At 39.6% G+C, this 25008-nt stretch overlaps 1 protein-coding gene across 2 annotated transcripts in view; it reads left to right on the top strand.

Moving 5' to 3' along the window:
• The window catches only part of si:dkeyp-72e1.9 (syntaxin-binding protein 4), a 117075-nt gene that overhangs the window by 52274 nt on the left and 39793 nt on the right, over positions 1–25008 (top strand). For both annotated transcript variants that reach the window (XM_049560202.1, XM_049560203.1), the window contains exons 3-6: positions 6782–6877; positions 16373–16442; positions 16557–16631; positions 24730–24809. In XM_049560202.1, the coding sequence (XP_049416159.1) occupies positions 6782–6877; positions 16373–16442; positions 16557–16631; positions 24730–24809 (321 nt within the window). The remainder of the gene's footprint in view (positions 1–6781; positions 6878–16372; positions 16443–16556; positions 16632–24729; positions 24810–25008) is intronic.

Here is a 25008-nt window from a genome sequence, read left to right as displayed (position 1 = left end):
TGTATCATTACCTACTAAACGCTACAATGTTTCACCAGCTGGGCTCTGTCTGTAGGGATTTTAGAGTTTTTTCACTGAAAACAGAGAGCTGTCTGCTGCTGCTGTGAAGCAGGTTAATGAGAGCTGTAAGACTGAACCAAAACAAAGTTGTGCATGATAAAACCAAAACAATGAATTGAAAGAGGCTAAAACATCTTTGAGTTCGTTAGTATGAGTGACACACATTGTCTATAGTCATATGATGAGTCAGTCATGTAATCCATTGTTATTGCATAAATATCATTAAGTGCAGCTTTAACTATCTGTGTCACAGTCCTGCATGGGTCTGTTTTTGAAAACCCACATCCGTCCATACCTGTTAAGTTCAGTACCAGAACCGACCCGTTACTTGTCATTATGTCTAAGTCAAAGCCACACCTGCACACATCCGTTCATAAACGTCTCGTGACCCGACCCGCACCCGTGATTAAACACACAGGCTATAGTCACTCACATTAAGCTGGGTTCTTTGTTCTCGAATTACAAATCCAGTAGAGGAAAAGTCTCTGTCACTGGCTGCGTTCAATGCCAGAAAGGCAAAAACTGTAAACATTCTGCGCAATCACTGCCTGTTAGGAAACATTTTAGCGTGCTACTTCCATCACAATAAAACCTCAAAAGGATCCCCTTCGATGTCTTGAACTCGATGTAGGCTGCCACCTCATCCTCAGGCTGCAAAGTTTCATGGCTGGAGTCTTCCATGTAGGTGACGAATGGGTCAAAGGTTCAACTTTTGTTACTGACTTTCAGAATAAAATTAACTGAAGCGAGATAATAGTGATTTAGATGTCAAAATTTAACATGTATACTGCACATCTTTTTCATTTCTTTTGTTCTGAAAAATAAAATAAGACATTTTTGTTCTCACCTGCTGCCCACCTACGTGTAGTTCATTTTGTATATATATATATATATATATATATATATATACATAACATTGTCACATTGCCTCTACACCTCAGGTAAACATGTACTATTTTAATTCAGTCATCATTAGCAACACAATACATTCACTCATGTGAAGTCCAAATCACATGCTCAGCTTTAACTAACAACATAATGTACATAGCCTCATCCTCCTGGCAATGGAGTGTGATTTTGTATAGCTGCAATAATTGAAGGCCTACTTTTAAAGGGATTTTCTCCACAGAGTACATATCCCTGTTAAGTATCAGTGTGTTTGCCTGGGAGGGGAAGTAGGTCATGTGGCAAAGCCCTAACCCACTTAACTCAGCTGGGTTAAGAATGCAAAGAGCTGCTGTTGTTTTTTTCCTTACTGCACTTCCACACCACCACACTGGTGGAGCCTGGGTCTACGCAAGGACAAACACTCTATATGCATGAATACAATTATAGTCAGACTATAAAATAACCGGCTTAACAGAGTGTTGTTTAAAACAGCTGATGTTCTGTATATGAGCTGAATTATTTCAGTGTGACATTTTTGTGCCCCTGATCAGAATTAAACTCGTATTATTACACCAGGCCAGTCGCTAGAAGAAAATTATGGCATTCTACATTTCTGCAAACCACAAATAGGTTGCATTTACATGTTTGATATGTATCATATCAGCATTTCTATTATAATGTAGTATGAGAACTGACTTTGTCCTCAGGAGATCTACAGTAGGAGATGGTGGATGGCATGTCACCTAGGTGAGACACCTGCCAAGCTGCAGACTACTGTTCAGAAGCAAACAACAAAACTGGTTGTTTTTTAGCTGTTGTTTAGCGAGTCATCGCTGGGATCCCTGCAGCTTTTTAAGTACCAAATGTTGGTGTTTTGTAGTGACTTGTCACTGTTTTTCCAGCGGGAGACCAAAACGTCCCCAGAAGTACACTGCACACTGAATAACAACTTAAAGCAATCTCAGCTGACTGTGGGGTCTTGGATTAATGATAGTTTGTACTGTATACCGGTGCTGAATTGTACATAGATTCTGATTCAGACAACTTTGTTAATCTGACTAGGGGCAATTTGTTTTAACAGCTTGCCTTGCGCACATACTATAACATAACATACAGTACCATGCAGAGACATAAATAGATGAGTAATAGAATAAAACAAAAATATAAAATATGCCAAAGAGTTGAGTGGAATAAAGAAATCTATAAATAATAAAAGTTAATGGACAGATTATCATAAAAGAGATTAAAAAAAAATTACAGAGAATTTAAAAGATGATTAGCAGAGGGAATAAAAGATTTTGAATACCAGTTGGTTTTACAGCATGTAAAGCGAGAAGAGAATATTCTTTCTGGAGGATTTGTTGATTGCAAAAACCGAACAGATTTTAACAATACTATTTACATTGTTTCTGTCTTTCAGTGTGAAAGATACAGTGAAGATACAGTGTGAACTCATCTAACTAAAAGAGAAGGAGCCTCTGTCTGTCTGTGCTTTGAGGTTCTCAACAACCATTAAACCAACTGACTTCACACATGGCAGGTGTATTGCTGAGGACCAGAGGAAGTGCAGTGTTGAGTGTGAGCTCATAAGATTAAGTTATTGGACATATTTATTATTAGTGTGGTATGTACCCTATTAAGTGTAACACCAGTGGTTCTCAACCTTTTTTGTGTCAAAGACCCCTAAGCAGATACACATTAGGTCACGGACCCCCATTTAATAACATTTTGCGTCAGGGACCTCCATCTGAAAAGATTTTGGTTGTTAGATATGATTAAGATCCAGAATTCCACAGCACTACTTGCTCAATTGCAAGTGGTGAAAAAAATTCTACACTCTTTTACCATATCATTTTTCGGAGCTGATGCTGGAAGCAGCTAATTGTGGTTGCTGATAGGATGTTTTACAAACTATTGTTATCAAAGAACTTGGCGTCGATAGAGGCTGATGTCTGCGCAGCTTCCACCACGTGGCGACATACATTACCAACCAGTGCTAAATAGGGGAGGGTTGTGTTAAGTGATCAGTGGGTACAGCTAGGAGGTTCCTTCATGACTGTATAAAAGTGTATTGTTCTTCATTTTAACTTGCATTTAGATTAAGTTTTTGGCAGGACCACATGAGTTGCCAGGGCTATAAGAGCAAAATTCTGGAACTTACTGCCATCACTTACTGTTGCAAATCAAAAGCCCTCTTGCCAACTTTAATCGTTGTTGTTTTTTGATAACCACTAATAAATAAAAAAACAAAACAAAATACAGTCTACCTTGTCACTTGCTACAGTACATTGAAGAATAGATGAATAAATCTTACATTTTAGCAAACATTTCTAGCATCATTGGTGTAACTTTTGGAGTGAGAGCTTTTGTTTCTGGAAAAGCCTGGTCTCATATAGCTAGACATTAGCAACTGACACGTCCACTCTAGTTTTGCTAGGGGATGCAAGTATGTCATCACAAGTCTATTGCCCAGGAGACAAGCAGGAGTAGTGTTGAGTGTTTAGTTTGAATAGGCACGTTTTTAAGAGGCATGTTTACACAGGCATTGTGCTAGTAGACTTATAATTATTCGTAGCTCATTCATGGTTCATATTCGTAGTTCATTGGCTTCATAGACATTAATGCATTATGTAAATTATATACTATATGTGGCAGCATAATGAGCTTATATGCAAGTAATCTGCAATACTAAGCAATTTCAAATTTAAATGTAGGTTGTATTGTAGACAGATGCTGAGCTGGGACAGTGGAACTCGTGCCTCCATGTGCTGCACTTTCATGCATTAGAAAACCTGAAATAACTCACAAACATGTCATCATAATGAGCCTCTGTTCAATTTATCAGTGTGCAGTACTGAGAATATCAGTGGTGTTTGTATTACTACTAATAACTGAGATATAAATGCGATGGATGTCAATGAGATTGTTTTTAAAACTTAGTAACTCATTAGGTATGACAGTTGTTGTGGATAGTAGTAGTAGAATAGTAAAAGACACCAATAACACCCGTCAGCAAGAATTACACACAGTATGACATATCACAATTGTCTGTGTTGAGACAATCACAACAGAGCAAACACACGCCAGAAATGTCTTTAAAAACAATGTTTTTATATTTTTAACATACCTTTGCACCAGAGGTGGAAATTACATCTGTATTAAGATTTAATAAAGCGTATTACAGTTAGCAGCGAAAGCACCCAACATGTGAGGAGAGAGATAGAAGAAAGGCTGAGTGTGTGTGTGTGTGTGTGTGTGTGTGTGTGTGTGTGTGTGTGTGTGTGTGTGTGTGTGTGTGTGTGTGTGTGAATCCACAGTACTTAAAGCAGCACACAGGTGAGAAGCAAAGCAGCTTATAGTCGTCCACCTTGGGCACATGTACGTGTACACGCTGTTCAATACATGAAGCCTAAAGACCCCCTGACTGAAGCCTCTGCAGCAGGTGGGTGTCTGATGTGCACACTGAAGCAAGCAGTGCTGCTGTCCTACACTGAGGACAGCACATGCTAATCTCTTTGTTAATGCAACTGAAAGCTCTACCACCTCAGTGCGTGGACGGGACACAGTGTTCATAGTGAACATCATTTCTGTCACAGCTGATTTTGTCTGCAGAGTGGGCTTTAAAGAAGCGTATATTCAGTCTGAAAAATGCAGCAGTGACACTGTGAGGTTCAATAAACATGTTATTTTTATGTTGTGTCATCTTGGGTTTTTATAAACCATTTTTAGAAGCAACTGTGCCTTTTCATCACATTGAAATTTGTGATCTTAACAAGGTCTTAAAGTGTTGGAACATTTAATCCTTGGGAGGCAAACATGCCCTTGATGCATCTTGAGCAGTAAAAAATAATGATTTGGGAACAAAATGGGAAGCTGAACGGGAGGGAGAGAGGCATATCTTTTATATTTGCTCCAGCTGCTTATGCATTAGTATGATGTTTTTCTTATCTGATGATAGGAGGGGGGGAGGAGATTGCTTTGAGGCTGAACAAAAGAACAAGAGAGTGTTCTCCTCAGAGAAGAGGAAGAAGGGAGGGATGACTGAGGCAGGGAACTTTATAACCCCATTCTTCCAACAGGCAATAATTAACATGCGCCACTTCGCTCCAGACCCAATTAGTGTTAGCATTGTGTTCACTGTGGTAACAGCAGCCTTGCACCAACGAAGCCTTGATCTCCTGGTTAGATAAGGAAAACTTTTCCAGCTAGGCTTCAGTCACTTGTAGTCACTTAAAGCACAAGGATGAAACATGTTAGTAGCATGGCAACGTATGCTCAAACAATGGTTTGTATGATACCTAACTATTTATTGCCTCAAGAATTAGTGCCCCTACCAGTTAGGTTAGGTTTAGAATCATGAATTATGGTAAGGCGTCTTTATGTTACATACTTGATGCACAGTTTGGTTAGTTAGTTTTTTAGAAGAAGAAAAAGGAGAAGAAGAAGATCTGGAAAAAGAGGCCTGGTTGGGCATTGTCATGTTATGTACTTGACATAAAGTTGCGTACTTAATGTAAAGGTCACGCTACGTACATAATGTAAAGTTAAGCACATAACATTAAGTTTGGTAGGTTAGGTTTACTAAAGTACAGTTACATAGATTAGGTTTAGGAAGAGAAGCATGGTTGAGCATTGTCACGTTTTGTACTTAATGTAAAGTTACATAACAGATTTTAGTAGGCTAGGTTTAGTAAAGTTACAATGGTTAGATTTAGGAAAAGAAGCATGGTTGGGCATCATCACGTCATGTACTTAATGATATGTTACGAAATTAATGTAACATGACAACATAACAACCTACCTTAATATAATGCAACATCAACTTGGTTTCAAACAGGACACGAACATCTGTGTCCCAGAGGAAAGTCCTGTGTTGTTATACGGGTTATACATTAATTCCTGGCTCATGGTTATGGAGGTAATGTACAAATTCTGGTGCATTACTTTTCATAGCTATACATACAAACAGTGGATGAGAACAGCTTGAGAATGCCCTTGCTCAATCTGCAGTGAATGAAAACATTTGTGCTCCTTGAAATCAAGGAATGACTGGAAAGCTGACTTAAATGACCCTGCCGTTACTCTTCTGTCAGCAGCATGCTGATAAAATAGCAACTGCTGACAAATGACCTTACCCCCACTCCCCTGAGATCACAATATTTAAAATCCCATCTGTACCAAGTTATTATTATTCATTCATGTACTGAATTAGCATTTGTTCCATTTGGAGCCTTTTACTGTGGAACCTTAAATAGTGATATACATGTAGTGATGTAGTATACTTTCTTGTCCTGAGGACTTTACTCTGTACTGGTAGTACAGTGATACAGTACATGCTGTCAGAGACAGGAAAACTTGAAAAGGCATTTGTATATTAAGTTAACCATTGTATTTTTTCTGCTATGTAGACAAGAGTCAGAAAAATGTATTGTAAAATTAAATCCTGAAACTCTTGAATCCAAATTTTCTAAATATGAAAAGAGAAAATTTGGATGGCTGTGGCTCAGGAGGTAGAGTGGGTCCTCCACTAATCGGAAGATTGGTGGTTTCATTTACTGGCTCCTCCAATCCACGTGTTGAAATATCCTTGGGCAAGGTACTAAACCTCAAACTGCATGTGCAGGCTTAATTGTGTAGCAGGGGGCACCTTGTATGGTAGCCCTGGCCACCAGTTTCTGAATGTGTGTAAGTTGATGAATATGTCCTAAACACGATGAAGCCAGAAGATAATCATTAGTCTCTCTAGTCACAGTGATTGATATCTACAGTATGACTGAGCTTTGAAAACTCAAAATGGACAAACATAAAGAAATTTTTTTTTTCCTCCCAACAGGAATTAAAGTAATTGGTGGAGTGAAGGAGCTAACTGGAGAAGAGTTTGGAGTCTACGTCAAACGGATTTTACCAGGTGGCCTTGCATCAAGTGATGGTAAGTACTGCATCTCCTAGGTATGTTTTTTTGTCATCATGTCCCAGGCTTAGTTTTATAACTTCAATTCAAAGATACCTATTATGAAAATAAGACAGAAGTGCAAAATACACAGAGGCAGTGATACTGCTGATCATTAGCTCAGGGTGCTGTGTTTTATGTCAAACTTTCATCTGTAGTTCTGTGTGATTCTGATGATCTTACTCTAGTCTTCATACTGCACTGTAGTCCATTACAATTCTATTCCTATTAAAGTCAAAACCCATTTGGTGAATAAAGCATGGTGTACTCGAGAATAGTTTAAATCAAACATTATTACACTCTGAAGTTTAAAAAAAAACAAAGATGAAGTAATTTGATTTTTGTTGTGAAAGGTCGAGGTCACTGTGACCTCATTAAACATCTTTTGGCCATAATTTAAAAAAATCATACACTAATTAAGACAGCATTTTCACACAAGTATCAATACTGTGACATCATAATGTTTCTGGCCATTATTCAACATCATGATTCAGGAAGTGAAGTGGAAACATTTAGTTGGATATTGAATTGGTGACTAATCTTGGGTGCCCACTGGAAATTTTAGTTTTCTCACCTTTTTTAAACCTTAGTAGCTTCACTATCAGTACATTTGAGAATAGGGTTTGATGATGTCCATCAAACTGACTTAGTACAACGTCGGCAGTGAAATACAGTGAAGGACAAAGATACTGTTTTTGGGGGGTGCAACAACACAAAGATAGCCGTTATTCTACCAATCTGAACCTGACCTGCAAACTGTCATCTTAATGCATAATAGAAGCACAGTTGTCAGGACTGAGATGAGGACAGATGATCTGGCAGATTCATTGGAATTGTTACTTTTTATGCACAAAATGGCTGCCCAGCGTTGGCATGGATGGCTGTTGGAGGAAGTTTGCCTTCAGGTGCTTTCTGCCAGAAAGAGCTTTCAGGGGGCTTTAAAATCATGATATTGGGCTCAGTGGTGGATGACTGACAACCACTGATGATGGAGATGCCCACCTTTATTTGAGATTACTGTCTTTTCAAATCCTGAGAACTTAAAGCTGTTTCAGCTAATTCACTGAGTCAAGGGTAAATCAGGTCTTCTATCTTTACAATTGATCACTATGTCACTTTTTTTTAGTTATCTTAACATCGTCTTAACATAATATTGTCTCCTCTGGGATGTTGACAAGTATAATTTTTTTACTTGCATTGTAGAGCATAAGCTTGAGGACAAGCCTGTGGACTATTGACAACATGACTATAGTGTGATGTCAGCCAGGTGCATTCTTGTAGGGAGGTTTTGAAGCCTGGATTTGGGTTTGCTGTTTTCCTTGTCATTTAATGGAACCAGAAAATCCAGATTTACAAGGTGACAGTTGACCATTATGCATTATGGTTTATTGATCTGCATGTAAATACAAAAGAAGAACCTCTGCACACTCCATGTGATTGTCCATATAGTACCCAGCAGAGGGTCTACATATGTTGTTGAAGTCTCCTGTCCCTGAATGAACTCACTGAGGAATTTACTTGTGCTAATTTGCAAATCAGATAAGGTGTCATTCATAAATGGATTTTTTTTGTGGGTAACTGACTGGGAGCCTGTGCAGGTTTCCTGATGTCTATTGCCCTTGACCAAAAAGACACAGTCTTTCTCTCCTCTTCTTCCCCTTCTCCCTGAACACACACAAACACACACAAACACACTCTGTCTCAAGGGCAGAGAGTGTAGAAGGTGCCATATGAAGTTTAAACTGTGACCATTTGAGTGCTGTAACTCAGTGGGGGGGTGGGGGTGTCCCTGTCTTTCAGGGGTACTAGCGGAGAATTGGTTTTTGGTTTTGGTCCAGAGTCAGAAAAGGGTGTTGTTCAGATGGACACCTGTTTTCTCTGGCTACAGTTACCTGTAGTTCTTTCTTGAGCCAGCGTTTCAACCCTCCAGCACAATAGCAGTCATTCTGTTGAAAGATGTACAACACATATAGACATTTGTTGATTACTGTCACTGGCTACACCAGAGATACTTGATACTGATACAGAGATATGTATGTCCAAACCTTTGTCATTCCCAGGTCATCAAATATTGACACGATGGGCTCTAGTTTCCTGGCGCGGCACGGCACAGGGTGGCACAGGGTGGCGAACCCCGCACAGAGCTAGTTTCAAGCAGCGCAACCTGAGGCGCGCTCAGTTTGGTAGTTTGGCAGACCGAGGTGCGCTGAGATGGGTGTGGCGGCGCAGCAGGGGGAGGTGTCGACAGATCCAGCTTGGGGCAGTGACAGTTTCGTGCCAAAAAGCTTCGCCAAAGGTGCACTAAAAGCTCGCCAGCTGAAACCAGGTCTACTGTCAGCGCAGGCGAAGCGCAGCCGATGTAAGCCGAAGTTTGGCTGACGGGCGGACCGTGCTCACACGTCACCAAAACCTCACAGGCAGTTTTCCAGAATATCAGGCACATTAACGATGCAATAAATACCGCAAAAAAACACTATTCAATGCAACTATCTGCAATCAGCACATAAATGTATCTCTATATAGACTGTCCCGTCACATCTGATGTCAGATCAAAGGGATTGGCACCGTTTGGCACGCGTAATGGAAACCCAACCTGATTTGATTAACACAGCTGCAAACTAATGAGTTCACATCCCTCTCAGCCAACCACAAACAGCCACAGCATCAGATAGGGAGTATATATTCAGCATCTGTCATCTTAGAAAAGTCAAAAGAAAAGAAACAGAGTGAGACTGCGAGAGAGAAAGAGAGAGCACACGCGCACGAGAGAAACGCAACATTGATTTACAATTGTGGTGACCTCCTCCCAGGCTACCTTTGCATCATCAGCCCGTGGAGGTCTGCTTGCAGTTCCGTATTTTCGGACACTGCGAGCTTGGACCTCCCAGACCAAAACATCAGTTTCCTCCTGAGAGAAGTTTGGCCGTCTGACGCTGCTGCTCTCTTCTGCCATGGTGAATTGAGTAAACTGTCATTACGCCTTGGCGCGGTGCATTTAAGGGCGAGGAGAGGGGCTCATTTGATTGGTGTGATGTGTGTAAAACCCACTCCACGCCTTCTCTCCTCCCTCTTTCCGACTTGCGCAGGTAGGATGGATGGAGGTGGGAAAGAGGAGTAGCTGCGCCAGGTGCACGGTGTGCCAAACTTGCAAAATCCACCTGGCCACACCCAGTTGGCGAAGCGCAGGTGCGCTGCGCCCCCCCTCGCCCGGTCTGCGAAATTAGTCGCCCATTGTCACACCTGCCGGTGTCTGATAGCGACCCACCGGGTACCCTGTAGTGTATCTATGTGACGCACAGATGAAACACATGTAATATGTGGGGTAATGTTGTGAAACCAAGCAGCAACCACCAAGACTGAAAAATGAAGCCAATGCGGACGTGCCAAACCTGAAGTTAAAATGCCAACTTTACAGCAGAAATAAACATATTTACAGTCTGGTACAAAAAACGGCTTCGGTCTTTATAGCTAATTTCAACACATATGACAACTGTGATTTTTTTTTTTTATAACTCACTCATTTGCATTTTATATAGGCCTAAAGTTAGGCATATTTAAGGGCGGGCTTCTTGAGTGACAGGCTATCTGTGAGGCATCGCTGCAGTCTATGAGACAGATCCCCCCTAGCTCCTCTACAGCTCCAGCCTTTCACTGGTCACTTCTGGCTTCAAAACAAGCTGTTGACAACTGTAATGCTGACCTCAAGGCTTCAAACGGCATTCCACAAACCAGTGGATGATGTTATGGTAGCTACTTCCATTATTTATACAGTGTAAAACAGCCCTGGTTAGTTTTAGGCAGTAACTCAGTCCACAGGGACTTGGATTGAGAACCGGAGGGTTGCTGGCTCAAGTCCCCATCCAGACCAAATATGGAGGGTGGACTGATAGCTGGAGGGGTGCCAGTTCACCTCCTGGGCACTGCTGAGGTGCCCCTGAGCAAGGCACCAAACCCCCCCAACTACTCAGGCCGCCTGTTCACAGGCAGCCCCCTCACTCTGACATCTATCCATTTAATGCATGTCTAGGTCCTGTTTGTGCATACGTGTGTATTTCGGGCCTGTGTGTATACTGTATGTATATGACAACGGAGAGAAAACATTGAATTTCCCCTATGGGACTAATAAAATATATAAAATTAAATTAAATTAAGAATTGAACTACTTGGTTACATTGAGAAAAAAAACGTTTTGGGTTTTAAAAAAAAGTATGTTTGTTACATAATGTAATGTTAATTAATGACTTGGTTGCGGTCAGTGCATGATGATTGTATGTAAATTACATAGCGTTACGTTTAAACAGCGTCAACTTTTGGTTTCACATGAACATGACATGGACATGAACTGTGGTCTCCTGGATAAAAGTCTGTTTTTCTTTGACCCATACACCTCCCCTTCCACCCATTTTATGCAGACTTTCTTGCTCTTTATACTACGTTAGTTATTCACTGTGTCAATTATTGTGGATGGGTTTACACCAGAGTTAGTTAAAAGCCTGGTTTGTCGCATAAAAACACTAAAGGGTGCCTTTGGCATCAATACCACAGGCATCTTGTCACAGTGTCACAAGGTGTCCGTATTCGATTCGGAATCGAAATGGGTTACATCTGTGGGATCAATGAAGTTCAGATTTAACACCTGAACATATACTTTCTAAAAAGGTGTCAGTTCAGAGTGAACAATCATATATCAGTCAAAGAGTGTGTCATAGATCATCCAAAGGTGCCATTTATGTTTCTTGGTTCCATTATATAAGTTTGTTGTAAATAACCATCAGAAATATAAAGGTTTTATTAATCTTTTTTATTAACGAAGTCTACAGATGTAAATGAGTTCAGTTGTAGTTCATCAGATTTGCATAAAGTGTTGCTAAATAAAATCTGATGCCAGACTGTTTTTGTGTGTGTCGAGCCTGTCTGGAGAGCACTGGAGCGAAAACAGAAACATTTTCTGTGGCATGGAACTTGGTTTGAAGAGAGGACACTCTGGGGACTGCAGTGTACATTCACCCTTTAAGAGGCAGGCCATATGTGAAAAAAAATATTGGATCAGTAGCATGATGTCCTTAGCTCAACACAAAGATCAGTGATTGAATCATTTATTTAAGGCCCACACACACCAAGCCAACATCAAAGAAAGAGTGATGATGAAGGAAGACTTTTGGTCGCCTAAGGTCACCTGTGTCTCGGCAAAAAAGTTGCACTTGAACACACCGCAAAGACTACAATCAACAGCCAATTAGCTCATACATTCTGCACCTGTGTGAGAAGAACTAAATCTCCATACCAGCAGGCGGTGGTATTCTGGTAATAACCTGAATAAGGCTACCTTACACTGAGGAGCATTTTCTTTGTGAAACACTGTGTTCTGTCTGGTCGATAATCGAACTGAACAGGCGTCATCTGATCACGTTAGCTGTTTTCTGTTAGGTAGTGGGGGATTATTGTACTAAGCAATCACTAGTAAATGATGTATCCACACAGAATTATGGTGGTGGTTGCAAGTTAAAACTTTAAACACTCACGTACAAAAAGTTAGCATAATGTTTGTCATGTCATATGGTGATAAAGAGTTATTACATTTTTGTAAGCCCGCGTACAACAACCTACACACTGAAGTCGATCTACTCTGTGCTTGTCACCATTTTTGTTGCAGTTGTTGTTTCCTGTTGTAATTTTTCTGTCTCTGGCACAGGAATATGGTATTAGCCTAGAATTGAGATCCACAAATGCCTTCTCCACTCACAAATAAAAACTGGATTCACAATAGCCTGTTTGAAAGTTGTAAACGTTACAAAGATATTCACATATGCTTTTTATTTATTTGTAAATTAAATTAATGTCTTCACAGATAACTTTTTTATTTCTAGATTTTGTTTGTGTATGTGCAGATCTGTTTATATTTGCAAAATATCTTTGTGAGTTTACAAATCCTTTTTTTATATTTGTGGATCTATCTCCATATTTTACAGTAAGATATGTTAAAAAGAACAACTTGAACCTGTTTTGTTTTTTTTTTAAATACCATTGCACCAGTAGTAGCAGAAGGCTGGGGCATTATGTTTTTGTGTTGTCAGTCTGTTTATCCATCCGTCCGTCTCTCCGTCTCTCCATCCGTCTGTCTCATTTTTGTGAATGTGATATCTTAAAGTAATTTCTTCAAATTTGGCACAAATGTCCACTTGGACTCAAGAATGAACTGATTAGAATATGATGGTCAAAGATCAAAGGTCAACATCAGTTTGACCTCATGAAACATGTTTTTGGCCATAATTCAAAATTGTATACACTAATTGTGACAAGATTTTACACAAACATCTAAAAAGATATTTCGATAAAGTGATGTCATTTTATATCCAAAAGGTCAAAGGTCAACTTCACGGTGACATCATTCTGCAAAAAACACTTTTCTTACCATCACTTAATGTTGTAACTGAGGAACAGAAGGGGAGACAGTTGGTCAGATACTGAATTGGTGACACTAATCTTGAAACTGTGCTGATTGTATAGATCTTCTGTTCTGCCAGGAGGAAGATGCGTGTAAAGCATGTATGTTCTCACAGACATGGATGTGAACTCAACCTTACTGGTTTGTGGAGACATACAACCACGATGCGGTAATTTTAGTGTTTATTTAACACTGCATTAAGTTAAACAGAAGTTACCAAAAGGACAGACGGATCATGTGTGAAGGCACATTAAATTATTTGAGCTTTAGGTAGATAGATAGATAGATGACGCATAGTTACTTATCCATGCTACACTCTACTTTCAGTAAATCTGCAGTGAACAGAGGTTGGTCACGCAGAGGTTTAATCCTTTTCTCCAAAGTCTGATACTATTGGTCAGAAAAGTAGAGGAGTGAGACAGGAGGTAGTAGAATGTTGTTTCTTAAAGACATGAGTTTTCAGGTGTCTTAAAGTCAGACTGAGGAGGAGAGGTCATCCCACCATCACAGAGAACGAGTTACGAGCAGTGGAGTAATGCTGGAAGGAGCTTAGAGCTGAGGGAGTGGCAGTGGCACAGTAAGATTTGGTACATCATGTTACCCTTGAGGTTTTAGCCTTGTAGCAGATCTTAAAGTTGAGTGTACTATTGTGAAGAATTCCCACACTTAATTCCATCACATGACTGCATTTTATACTCTCAGAATGGAAGTATCATCTGGTGTTAGATGCAGTGTGGCAACTGTAGCAGTGGACTGTATTTGGGTGGAGTCTGATTTGGTGGATGTGCAGTAATAGAGCGTGGATCTTAAAGAGTATTTAGTAGCATCATCAGCAAGAATAACCAGCAGTCCTTATGCTGTGTAGCTATAACCTCCATACTCTCTTACCCAGCTACTGCCATGTCAGCACAAAGATAATCATAACCCCCTCCTGTTCACAAAACAGTTACAAAACAGCAGTCTCTGCCATTCCTCTCACAAACCTTAAGCTTGAGGGATGCTTGTACACGTTTACATATTTGGCTCCAGTTGGGTGTTTATTTCCTCTCATTGCCATTATACTGGTGTACAATGGTGTTGTTCATTTCCTGATTTAAGTGTTTCCTCACATTGTTTTAATTCAGGTCCTGTAGTGTTCCACCAACGTTTTCTTTGCTGCCACAGCAAAAACTAAAAGACAAAAGGAAACATTCTGTGATTATTCTACTATTCACTTCCTCAATACATACACAATTGTTGTTGCTGCACAATATGCTTGTTACTCTGCCTGAGAGTGTATTACCAAAAGCAAAACAAATTACAGACTGTGATATTGTTTTTTTTTTGTTTGTTTGTTTTATCAGAGAGTTCCTTATTTTAATTAAGTACTAACCAATTTTACTTACTTTTTGGTTGCTTGACTTGAATAAAAATATGTGTATTATTCTGAGTAAGTATTGAGAAAATCATATTGGCTGTAATGATCACTTCTGGCAAATGCAAAATCCAAATTAAAGACTGAAATGGTCGCATAAAAGCAAATATAGCTCAAATTTGGCACAGTTGTCCACTTGGACTTAAGAATGAATTCATTAGAATTTGTTGGTCAAAGGTCAAAGATCAAGGTCACAGTGACCTCACGAATCATCTTTTTGACCATGACTTCATACGTCATGACAGTCCCACATTTTGACATGTTATATTTTATTCTTTGAAGGCATATGATGCCTGAAATTTAACTTGACAGCAAAGTGACTTCACTTGTTACTGCTACTCTGATATTAGATATGATATGCAGATTGGCACGGTCACAGCATAGGTTGCTAATGTTAGCCTACAGAGCACTGCTAGTGACCTGGTAATGAAGCAGTGTTGTTTTTTTGCCTCTACTCCGGTGATAGCAGAAGCTGGAGGCATTTTTTTTTCCTGGTTGTCTGTCTGTTGGTCCTTCTGTCGTCCGTACATGTATATGTCCGTCTCGTTCTTGTGAATTCAAAATCTCAAGAACGCCTTAGGGATTTTTTTTTTTTTTTTTTCATATTTGGCACAAATGTTGTCTCAACAATGAACTGATTAGGTTTTGGAGGTCAAGGGTCAAGGTCAGTGCGACCTTGCGTCTGTCGCATTCCAGTAAATGCGATATCTCTCAAACACCTTGAAGGAATTTCAAATCAATTAATCAAACACATTTGGCACAAACATCTACTTTAACTCAAGGAGGAACTAATTCGATTTTGGTGGTCAAAGGTCAAAGTCGGTGTGACCTCACAAAACATTTTTTTGCCCATAACTAATTCTTGTGCTAATTACGACAATAATTCACACCAGTGTCTAATAGTATATAATTATGAAGTGATGACACTTTATATCCAAAATGTCAAATGTCAGCTTCACTATGATGATAATATTCTGCATAAAACACTTCTCTGTCCATTACTCATTGTCATATCTCAGGAACAGAAGGGGAGACATTTGGTCAGATACTGAATTAGTGACACTAATCTTGGGTGCCCTCCTTGAAACTGTGCTGATTGTATAGATCTTTTCTGCTGCTGGGGGTAAATGTGTGTGAAGTATCTGTGCTTTCACAGACATGGATGTAAACTGTAAAAGAAACTTGTCTGGTGCTCAGAGGCATACATCCATGGGGCGTTAATTCTAGTTTACTTAATGACTTATTTGATCGATTGGTAGCGTGAAACTTAAGTTATGAAGAATTGTAAGTGTCCATGCTTTTCTATCTCCATCAAATAAATAGCAAATGTCAATGTGATAATACCATTATTGTGATAAGTAAAAATAAGAAGAGGTAAAAAATAAATAAATAAAGAAATGGGATTGGGCCTTTGTCTCTGATGTTGCGGAGCTCTAAGTCCCACATAAGGGATCCTCTCATTCTGTTATCTTTGTTTATCGTCGCCCTTGTTGAAAAATAGAAATGTTTTCTCACCATACTGAACTACATATTGTATTACAGGTTCTTATAGCTGACACCTCCACTGTGTACTAAAGGACTTACAGTCACCTGACCTTTCTCTGACCTCTGACAGGAAACCTGATGCCAGGGGACCAGATCTTGGAGGTGAATGGAGACAGTCTAGTAGGAGTCACAAGTGAAAGGTAGTCCAGTAAAGTCCTACTGCTCTTGTCATTCTTTTAATCACACAATCACTGGCTGAGGTGAAGCCTTTACAATAATGTAAATATATTTATGTGCCATTCTTTGTTTTACAGAGCTGTGGACATCCTGAGAGCAGCCTCTGCAACCAATCACATGCGCCTTCTCATAGCCAGAGATGAGGAAGCAAAGTAAGCAAATGTCTATGTATACAACATAGTACGATGATAAAGTACAGCAACAAACCCTGGTGTAGTTAGTAAAAAGATTGCCTTTCATTTTTCAAGCTGAACGTTTTTCATGAACTAGATGATGAGCCCATGGTGATTGGGCACAAATTTTGCAAATTCTTCAAGTAGCCATCCATAGTGTGAGGCAAACTCCTGCAATCATTCTCTGCTTCTTGTATGTTTGTAGTGTACACAAAGGGAAATACAGCAGATCAGCCACAGGATTTTGTAGTAGGTCTGTGATGTTAGCATGGTTTTGAAAGCTAGACTACTGCTGAATCCTAAGCAGTTCAAACACAGGTGAGTTGTGTTATTGTGTTTTGGGCGCAACAAGATAAAAGTTGGTGGTGCTAACTTTCCAGCCAGGTGTGATTAATGGACTAGTGTTTAAGATTTAGGGGGATATATTACCAGAAATTGAATGTGATATTACAATTATGTTTTCTTTAGTGTATCATCACCTGAAAATATGAATTGTTGTGTTCTCCTTACCCTAAAATAAGCTGTTATATGTACTTAATTTATAGAGATCACCGTGTTGCACTGCCATGTTTCTCCAGTAGCCCAGAACAGACAAACCAAACACTGGCTCCAGATAAGGCAATTCAGGCTTTTTTGCCTTCTCTGAACATCTGGATCTTCTGTTATCAGAGAAAAGAAGGTGACCATTAGCATGTCTTGGACTGGCCCTCCGTAGCCACATGCTAAAGTGTGTCGGAAATACATGGATTTGTAATGTGAAACTGTGTTATTAAGTGTTTTTAGAGATTCTAATTGCCTGGTCCGTTTGTTTTGGAGAAGAGACCTCTGTGGATAATTTGGCTCCCCATTAAAACTTCCTGAACAGTGAACACTGAAGGAATTCTGGCCGGCAGAAGTTTTTAGCTGGTTGCAATCTACAGTTCACTGCTAAACGCCACCCCGCTTGACTAATTTACACAATCCATATATGCAAGTGGTGAAGATGTTCATGAGGTGACAGGTGAAGGAAAAGTGATTGGCAACCACCGCGGTGTCTCCAATGCGCTCTGTGCGCACAATCTTGTTCACTGCAGTGATTTAACAATACACAACTATCTGAAAACTGAAATCATGCTTGGTGATATGTATTTATGGTATTGGAGGATATTATTGGAATCTGTTGACGCTCTGTCTTGCAATTATTTACTGCTATTTGATGTGCGCTCCACCACTTACTACGAGTGTCAGCTGCATCCCTCTCCTCTGCACTTTTGGGGGGAATGTGATGGTGTCACACACTGATGAAATAATGAGCAGAATTTGAGGTGAGATTTGAGTAAGCTTATACTGAAAGGTATTTATGGAAAATTTATGGCTCACAAACACTGCTAGATTGACTGCTTATGATGAGGTGTATCTTTAAGTAATGTGTGATATGTAGCAACATTAAGTGTGTGAAAGCCATAATTATACATAGGCTATAATGACGGATTTCACATTTGATTTTTTCGATTTGGCTTCAATTCACCACCTTACTATCTAAGTCGCTAATTTCCCTTGTCTCCATGGGTCAGAGTTTCCTCAGGTGCTCACATTCTCCTGTCAAATCTGTTTTTATAGATCACAACTTTTGCGTGGGAAGTGGCGTACGCCTCTTTCAGACCTTGTTTTCTGCATATGCAACGTTTATAAATGAGACCCCAGACCTAGAAGGAAGCAGTGGATCATCTTCTACTATGGTCCAACTGCAATGGAGACTGTTACTCACGTGCTGCCACACAAGCCATAAAAAATTAGAGGTTATTCACATAACCAGTAAATAACAAGACAAATGTATCCACTCAGAAACTTGTAGACAATACATTAAATAAATGAAAAGTAGTATTGACATTGCAACACTGATATTACCAGGGTGTATTAGTGTTCAACCAGCTTTCTAATCTGACCACATGCAGTTTGGGTGAAACAAGGTCAGTGCCAGCTGTCAGCATCACAGGCCTCATCTTCCCCTCAAGTCCATTTCAGACAACGTTATGTTGCACATGGATGTGAATCAGTTCTTGTATTTCCTATAGGTGGCATTTTAAGTGCGTTTAAGAGTAATCCTTAGTGAAGAGACTCTGATGTAAACATGATTTACACCTCAGCTGTTAGAGAGGATACCTGACAGAAGTTGAAATTTAACAGTGATAACAGCACTGTGACACAGCCACCAGTAGCAGACTGTGGATTTATTAGGCAGATGCTGCTATGAATATGTAGAACTGCATGAATGTGAATGCTGATGAGTGACATCCTAAGATTTCTGAAGGTTAAAACACAAATGCCTTGTGCAGTGTAGTTTGGAGTTGATTATTAACCTACTCTAATGTAGTGATGGATTCTGTGTGGGTGGTGAGGTAGCCCCTCCAACCCTCCTCTGTCTTTATAGGAAAGACAGCAGACTAAGAGAAAGGAGAGAGCTTAACCTGGGGCTGTGCTCCTGATGAGATGAGCCTTGTGTGTTAATCTGTGCTCTGTGCTTTAACTACCCTCCCTAAGCAGAGGAGCTGGAGGGGAGGAGAGTAGATAGGAGGGAAGAGGGGGGATTATGGCTCTCTGTCTGTCTGTCTGTCTGTCTGTCTGTCTGTCTGTTTGTCTGTCTGTCTGTGTCTGCCCCTCAACAGATTTCCTCTATTTCTTTTAAAAACAAGTCAAAACTATTTTAGCACTAGCTAATGTTTTCCAGCGGTGTCTTTGAATATTAGGAAAAAATACAGGAAATCAAATCACTTTACTATGATCATAACCTCAGCAAAACCTGTTCCTTAATGTAAGGGTTAATGCACTTAAACCACAACAAAATTCATCAGAAACAAGATGAAATTGATTTTCTACTAAGTAGCTCAATGCTGTTTCTTAAAAATTACATTTGTATGTTACTAAACTGCTTCCTTAATAATGTTATTGTGGCAACGTAATCATGGCCTGGATTTTGTTCAGGGACACTCTATACCTGTAGGCTTCTGTGGGAAGGTGGTTGGGGAGGATGGCGGGCATACAAAGCCCAGGACTTTGACATCAGTAACTCAGGTTCAAATCCAGACCCTTGTCTTAGTTTTAGGCAACAAAAGCACTTTGGTTAAGGTTAGGGAAAGACAGTCATATCAGTTAGGGGTACAAGTAATAACAAAGACTCTTGTCTTAGGTTAGGCAACAAAAGCACTTTGGTTAAAGTCAGGGAAAGATTATGATTTTGGTTAAATGTTGAAAAGGGCAATAAAAACATTTAATGTTGTAGTGACTAAAAATGGATAGGGCGGCTGTGGGTCAGAGGTAGAACAGGTCAACCACCAATCGAAAGATCAGCAGTTCAGTCCTTACAGTTGAAGTTCTGAACCCAAGAAAGAAAAAAGATTCCCGCACACTGTTGCCAAATTTGCAAAATATTTAATGGGACAAGACAGCTATGTTTCGGTCATTACAACCTTCGTCAGGCAGAGTACTGAACCCCAAATTGCTCTCGGTGGCCTTTCCATCGGTGTGTGAGTGTGTTAACAACTCAGTAGCAGGTAGCACCCTGTATGGTAGCCTCGGCCATCAGTGTGTGAATATGTGTGTGAATGTGACTTGTAGTGTAAAAAGCACTTTGAGGGGTCAGGTGACTAGGAAAGCGCTATGCAAGTGCAGGTCCATTTACCATACTTTGTTGCTTGATTGCCTGTATTTTGATAAACATTTTGATAATCTGATCAGTATCAAAATTTTTATGACTTCTCAGCTAGGCTACATTAATTAGCAACATTTCCTCATTATGTTAAAAGAAAACATAATTTGCTCAGCATTATGTTTCCCTCACAACATATGGCCATTTCAAATTAGCTGAACATAAGCAAAATTTCTAGGAGACAGGGCTGGCTAAACATGAAGCGTCTTTAGCTTCTATGATGTGATGTTTTTCTGAAATTAAATGGAGTATGTGGTCAGGGTATAATTAGCCTACTAAAGGGATTTAATCAAATCCTCTAGGGATATGATTTTATTTCTCAAAGGTGGGTGCAACTTAGCGAGTCCCCAGACAACCACAGCAGTTTGCAGTGGGATACCACCATTTATACAGTTGTACAGGACTGTTGGCCCCCACCAACACCTCTCTTATCCACATTTTCAGGAGGCAGGGAATGAGTGAGAAATAAATAAATTAGATCTCAACCACTTTTTCCACATCACGTGATAAAATCCTTGTTTCCTAACACCCACCACTAGGGGTACTTTACATTTGGTCTGTACCAGGGGGAAAAAGTGATAAATTGTTGGATTTAGTTCTGGTTCAGTTCCCATTCACACTGACATTTTATAAACAAACCAGGAAGAGTAAAAATGAATTTATACATTCTGGTGACTGACAGGAGCTTATTCAGTACTACTTCGGGTATATATTTTTTATGTTCTTTGGTGTCATAAAGAGGAAATAATTGACTCAAAGCATTTTTAGTGTTGTTAGACTACACTTTGACTGCATGTTGTGAAAAATGACAGATAGAGACAGACAAAAAGAAGGCATCATGTACTGTAAGAGTCTTCTTGGAAATGGACCAAGGACCACCTTTTCAGGCTGTCTCTGTTCAGTTGTTTTGTCCAGTGTTCAATTGACAGCTTTCATACCATATATATATATATATATATATATATATATATATATATACATATATCATATACATATATGATGACATTTTTCAGGATCAGTTAAAATGGAGCAAACAGCTCAGGTGTTAAAGCACCCCAATTCCCCTTTTTCACCAAATTAGCTCTGGTTCTTAAACGTGTTTTAATCAGGATCTTGGAATCTTTGAGGACAACTATCATAATCAAGGATGCATCATCAGTGAAGGTTGTTGCACAATGCACAACTGAAGTAAAGAGTATCACTTCATGATAAGAAGACATAGAAGACAATTAAGTGAAAGACTCCATTCTTTTATTTCAACTTGTAGAATATGACCTGCCCCCTATGCCTTTGTGTTTCGCACTCTCACGTCAAGGAAAACCTGATATTTTTTGGTTCCAGCTGCGACCAACTTGGCGGAAAAGGGGTATAAATTATTATATTGATCCACTAACTGCAACGACACTCTAGCTAAAGAGGTCAAAAGCAGTTTTATACAATATGCGGGGTTAGCCAGATGCCCCACATTACATTTGATTGGATAGAATCAAGTATACACCATTATACCCCGAAGTGCAAGATGACAAAGATCAAAAAGATTCTTACACATCACAGGATGAGAATTATCAAAAGAATAAATGTGATAGTTTCTCAGACTGCTTCACTGTTGTGATTATGTCCAATCACTTCAGTGTGAAATGAAAATGCTGGCCCTGCTGCCACCTTTCACCCAGTCATCTGGTTATGAAAGAGGTGCACCCTGAGGTCGTCATTTTGTGCTGTCCAAGAACAATTTGTGTCCTTACTCACCATGAAGCCAATGCAACCGATTATCATAATCTGCTTAGATATTGCACATTCAAATCATCATTCAGAGGGGATATGATATTATTGTGTTGTCAGTGATAATCTACAATACAACATGATAGCAAAGGACAGGAAGCAGTAACACCATTTTTACTCAGTATATGTTGTTTTCCTGTCAAACTGCGTTGCTGACATGAGCAGTGTTATTACAATGTCCATTTCACAGAACTCATACCAAAGCTTTTCAGCTTATTCTATATTTAATATTAAATACATTCACTCATTTCTACTCTTCATTTCTTTTGTTGAAGTTTTCATATCCGTTTTTGAATGGATTCACAGTATCTCACATAATCTGGTCAACTGTTATGAACTGACCATAAGCTATGTCCTGCCCCTCAAAAGCAGACTAGTCAATAATGGCGTAGCATTGGCCAGCTCTGAAAAAGGTGCAACAACTACACAGCTGTGCTCTATAGGCTTTATGCAGTCATTTTAGATTTCTGTCATTTTCGGGGCATCGGTGGATTGGTGGGTAGAGCAGGTGCCCCATGTACAAGGCTGTTGCCGCAGCGGCCCAGGTTTGAGTCCAGCCTGTGGCCCTGTGCTGCATGTCATCCCCCCCCTCTCTCCACCTTTCAAACTTTCCTGTCCTGTCCATTAAAGGCAAATGCCCCCAAAAAATATCTTTAAGGAAAAAAAAAAAGATTTCTGTCATTTTCAGGTTTTGTGGATATCAAGCTAAATGTTGTGCCTGGGGCACGTGTGATAATGATATTCATTACTGCTCTACCTGGAAAGGTTGGAAGGAGATATACGTTTTTTCCTCCATTCCAAAACATAAATCTAACCCTGAAAAGTGTTAGTTAGCTAGCTGGCTAGCTAGCTAGCTACTGAAGGGACACTACTCAATATACACATGCTGCTTTTGCTTTGTAATGATTTTAACAGTGAATAAAAACCTACCCTGCTCTACAGGAACCATTGTAGGGAAGCAGGGAAACTTAACCAATATTTATCCAGCAGTGTGTCATCACAGTTTGTACAGATGAAGGTTGTTTGGCTTCCCCCGGAGCTCGCCGCCCATCTAGCAGTGGAGGTCCGGGCACTGGCAGCGACATAGGGGGAAGCCAAACACTGTTCATGTGCACACACTGTGATGAAACACAGCTGGTTGAATACTGGTCAAGTTTCCCTTTATGGTCATTGTCTTCTGTCTCGACGCCATTAATGTGGTGGATCACTTTTACACTGTCATCTGTAGTCCATAGTCAAGCTTTAGCTTCTAACTATCTTTTTAAACCTGTTTTTGTTGCTGATTGAGTTTGACATCCTGGATATATCCTCTATTGTAGACCACACTGTCTTCTTCTCTTTGTAATCACTTTTTTATTTTTCCAAAAATGTGACAATATTTCCTCAGGGAGTGCAGTTGGTACAGTGTGGCCTCCATGCTAACTCCAACAGCTTGATGAACCATCACAAAGGGGCGGGGCTTAGTGAAGGGTCAATTCTGGTGAAATAAACTATGTCTATGAATTTAGGCTGAATTTAGACTTTGTCTAGGATTATACCTATGCCAGGCTCATTTTTGCTTTAATCCAATCCAGTCCACATTCATTTATAGACTGCAGCACATTTCAGACACAAAGGCAATTCAAAGTGCATAAATAAGCAAAAAGAGACAAAACAAAACAGTCAGTTTAGAGGAACACAGGGTTGGGGCAAACCTCAAGTCATTAGGAAGTGTATTCCAGATCTGCAGTGCATAGAAACTGAAAGCTGCCTCTGCATGTCTGGTTCAGACCCTGGAGATGTCGAGCAAGCACACCAATCAATGCTTTGTAGGTTAATAATAATATATATATCTTCTTCTTCTTCTTCTTTGATGGAGAAGAGCCAGTGCAAAGTTTGAGAACTGGGGTGATATTTTTTCACTTTCCTGGTTTTACTGAAGATTCAAGCACCAGTGTTCTGAATACGCTGCAGTTGTCTCATTGATTTCTTTACAGAGGCCTCTGACGACATTGTTACAGTAATAAAGTCTACTAAGAACAAAGACATGAATAAGTATTTCTAAGTCTTGCTGAGACATGAGTCTTTTAAGTCGAGCAATATTTTAAGATAGTAGTAGGCTTATTTTGTAATTCTGTTGATGTGGCTTTTAATATTTAGGTCAGAATCCAGAACTACACCAAGAACTCTTGATATTGTTTGAAGTCTATTTCTTCATTAGGACCTCAAGATTAGCACTGACATTCGATCGTTCCTTTTTGGCACCAAAAGTAAATATTTCCGTTTTATCCCTATATAGGTGGAGAAACTTATCACTTATTTGTTTAATGCACTTATTTAGTCTTTGTATTGGAAAAACCATGGTTTTTGCTCATGTAGGCCTTTATACACACACCTTGCTGCTGAACAGCTGAACCTATTAGAAATGTAACCTCCGTACAGCTTAAAACTTTGTATACTTTAGGAAGATAATAGCTTTAATTGATAGGTATCAACTGAAGGTTAGCTGTGGTTCAGACACTGTCTTAGTCAATAAAACTATGTGTATTTCTTTCTGTGTTGTCCATGTGTGACGAGCTCTCATCTCAATCATGTTTTTTTTTTGTTTGTTTGTTTGTTTTGCCTGAATAGGAGAGAATTTGCTGAGTTACTGGAGAAGTATGGATCCAATGGTAGCACAGGATCAACACGCAACTCTCCCATACAGCAAGGTAGGCAAATCCCTGCTCAGGTCTTTGTATTGTACATTACTTTTTTTTTCACAAGCAGTAACTGTAATTTAATGTGGGCAGATCTCCTGCTGATGTAAATTTATGTGGAATTGAATGTTCATGTTAGCACTCCTCCACATATTCTCTTTACTGTCACAAAGTGCTTAATGGCATTATCATACAGTTCTTTGTGAAAAAA

This window comes from Epinephelus fuscoguttatus, linkage group LG19 (genome assembly GCF_011397635.1).
Source record: "Epinephelus fuscoguttatus linkage group LG19, E.fuscoguttatus.final_Chr_v1".
NCBI lineage: Eukaryota > Metazoa > Chordata > Actinopteri > Perciformes > Serranidae > Epinephelus > Epinephelus fuscoguttatus.
The sequence above is the reverse complement of the archived record's forward strand: the minus strand, read 5'-3'. Positions and strand labels throughout refer to the sequence as shown.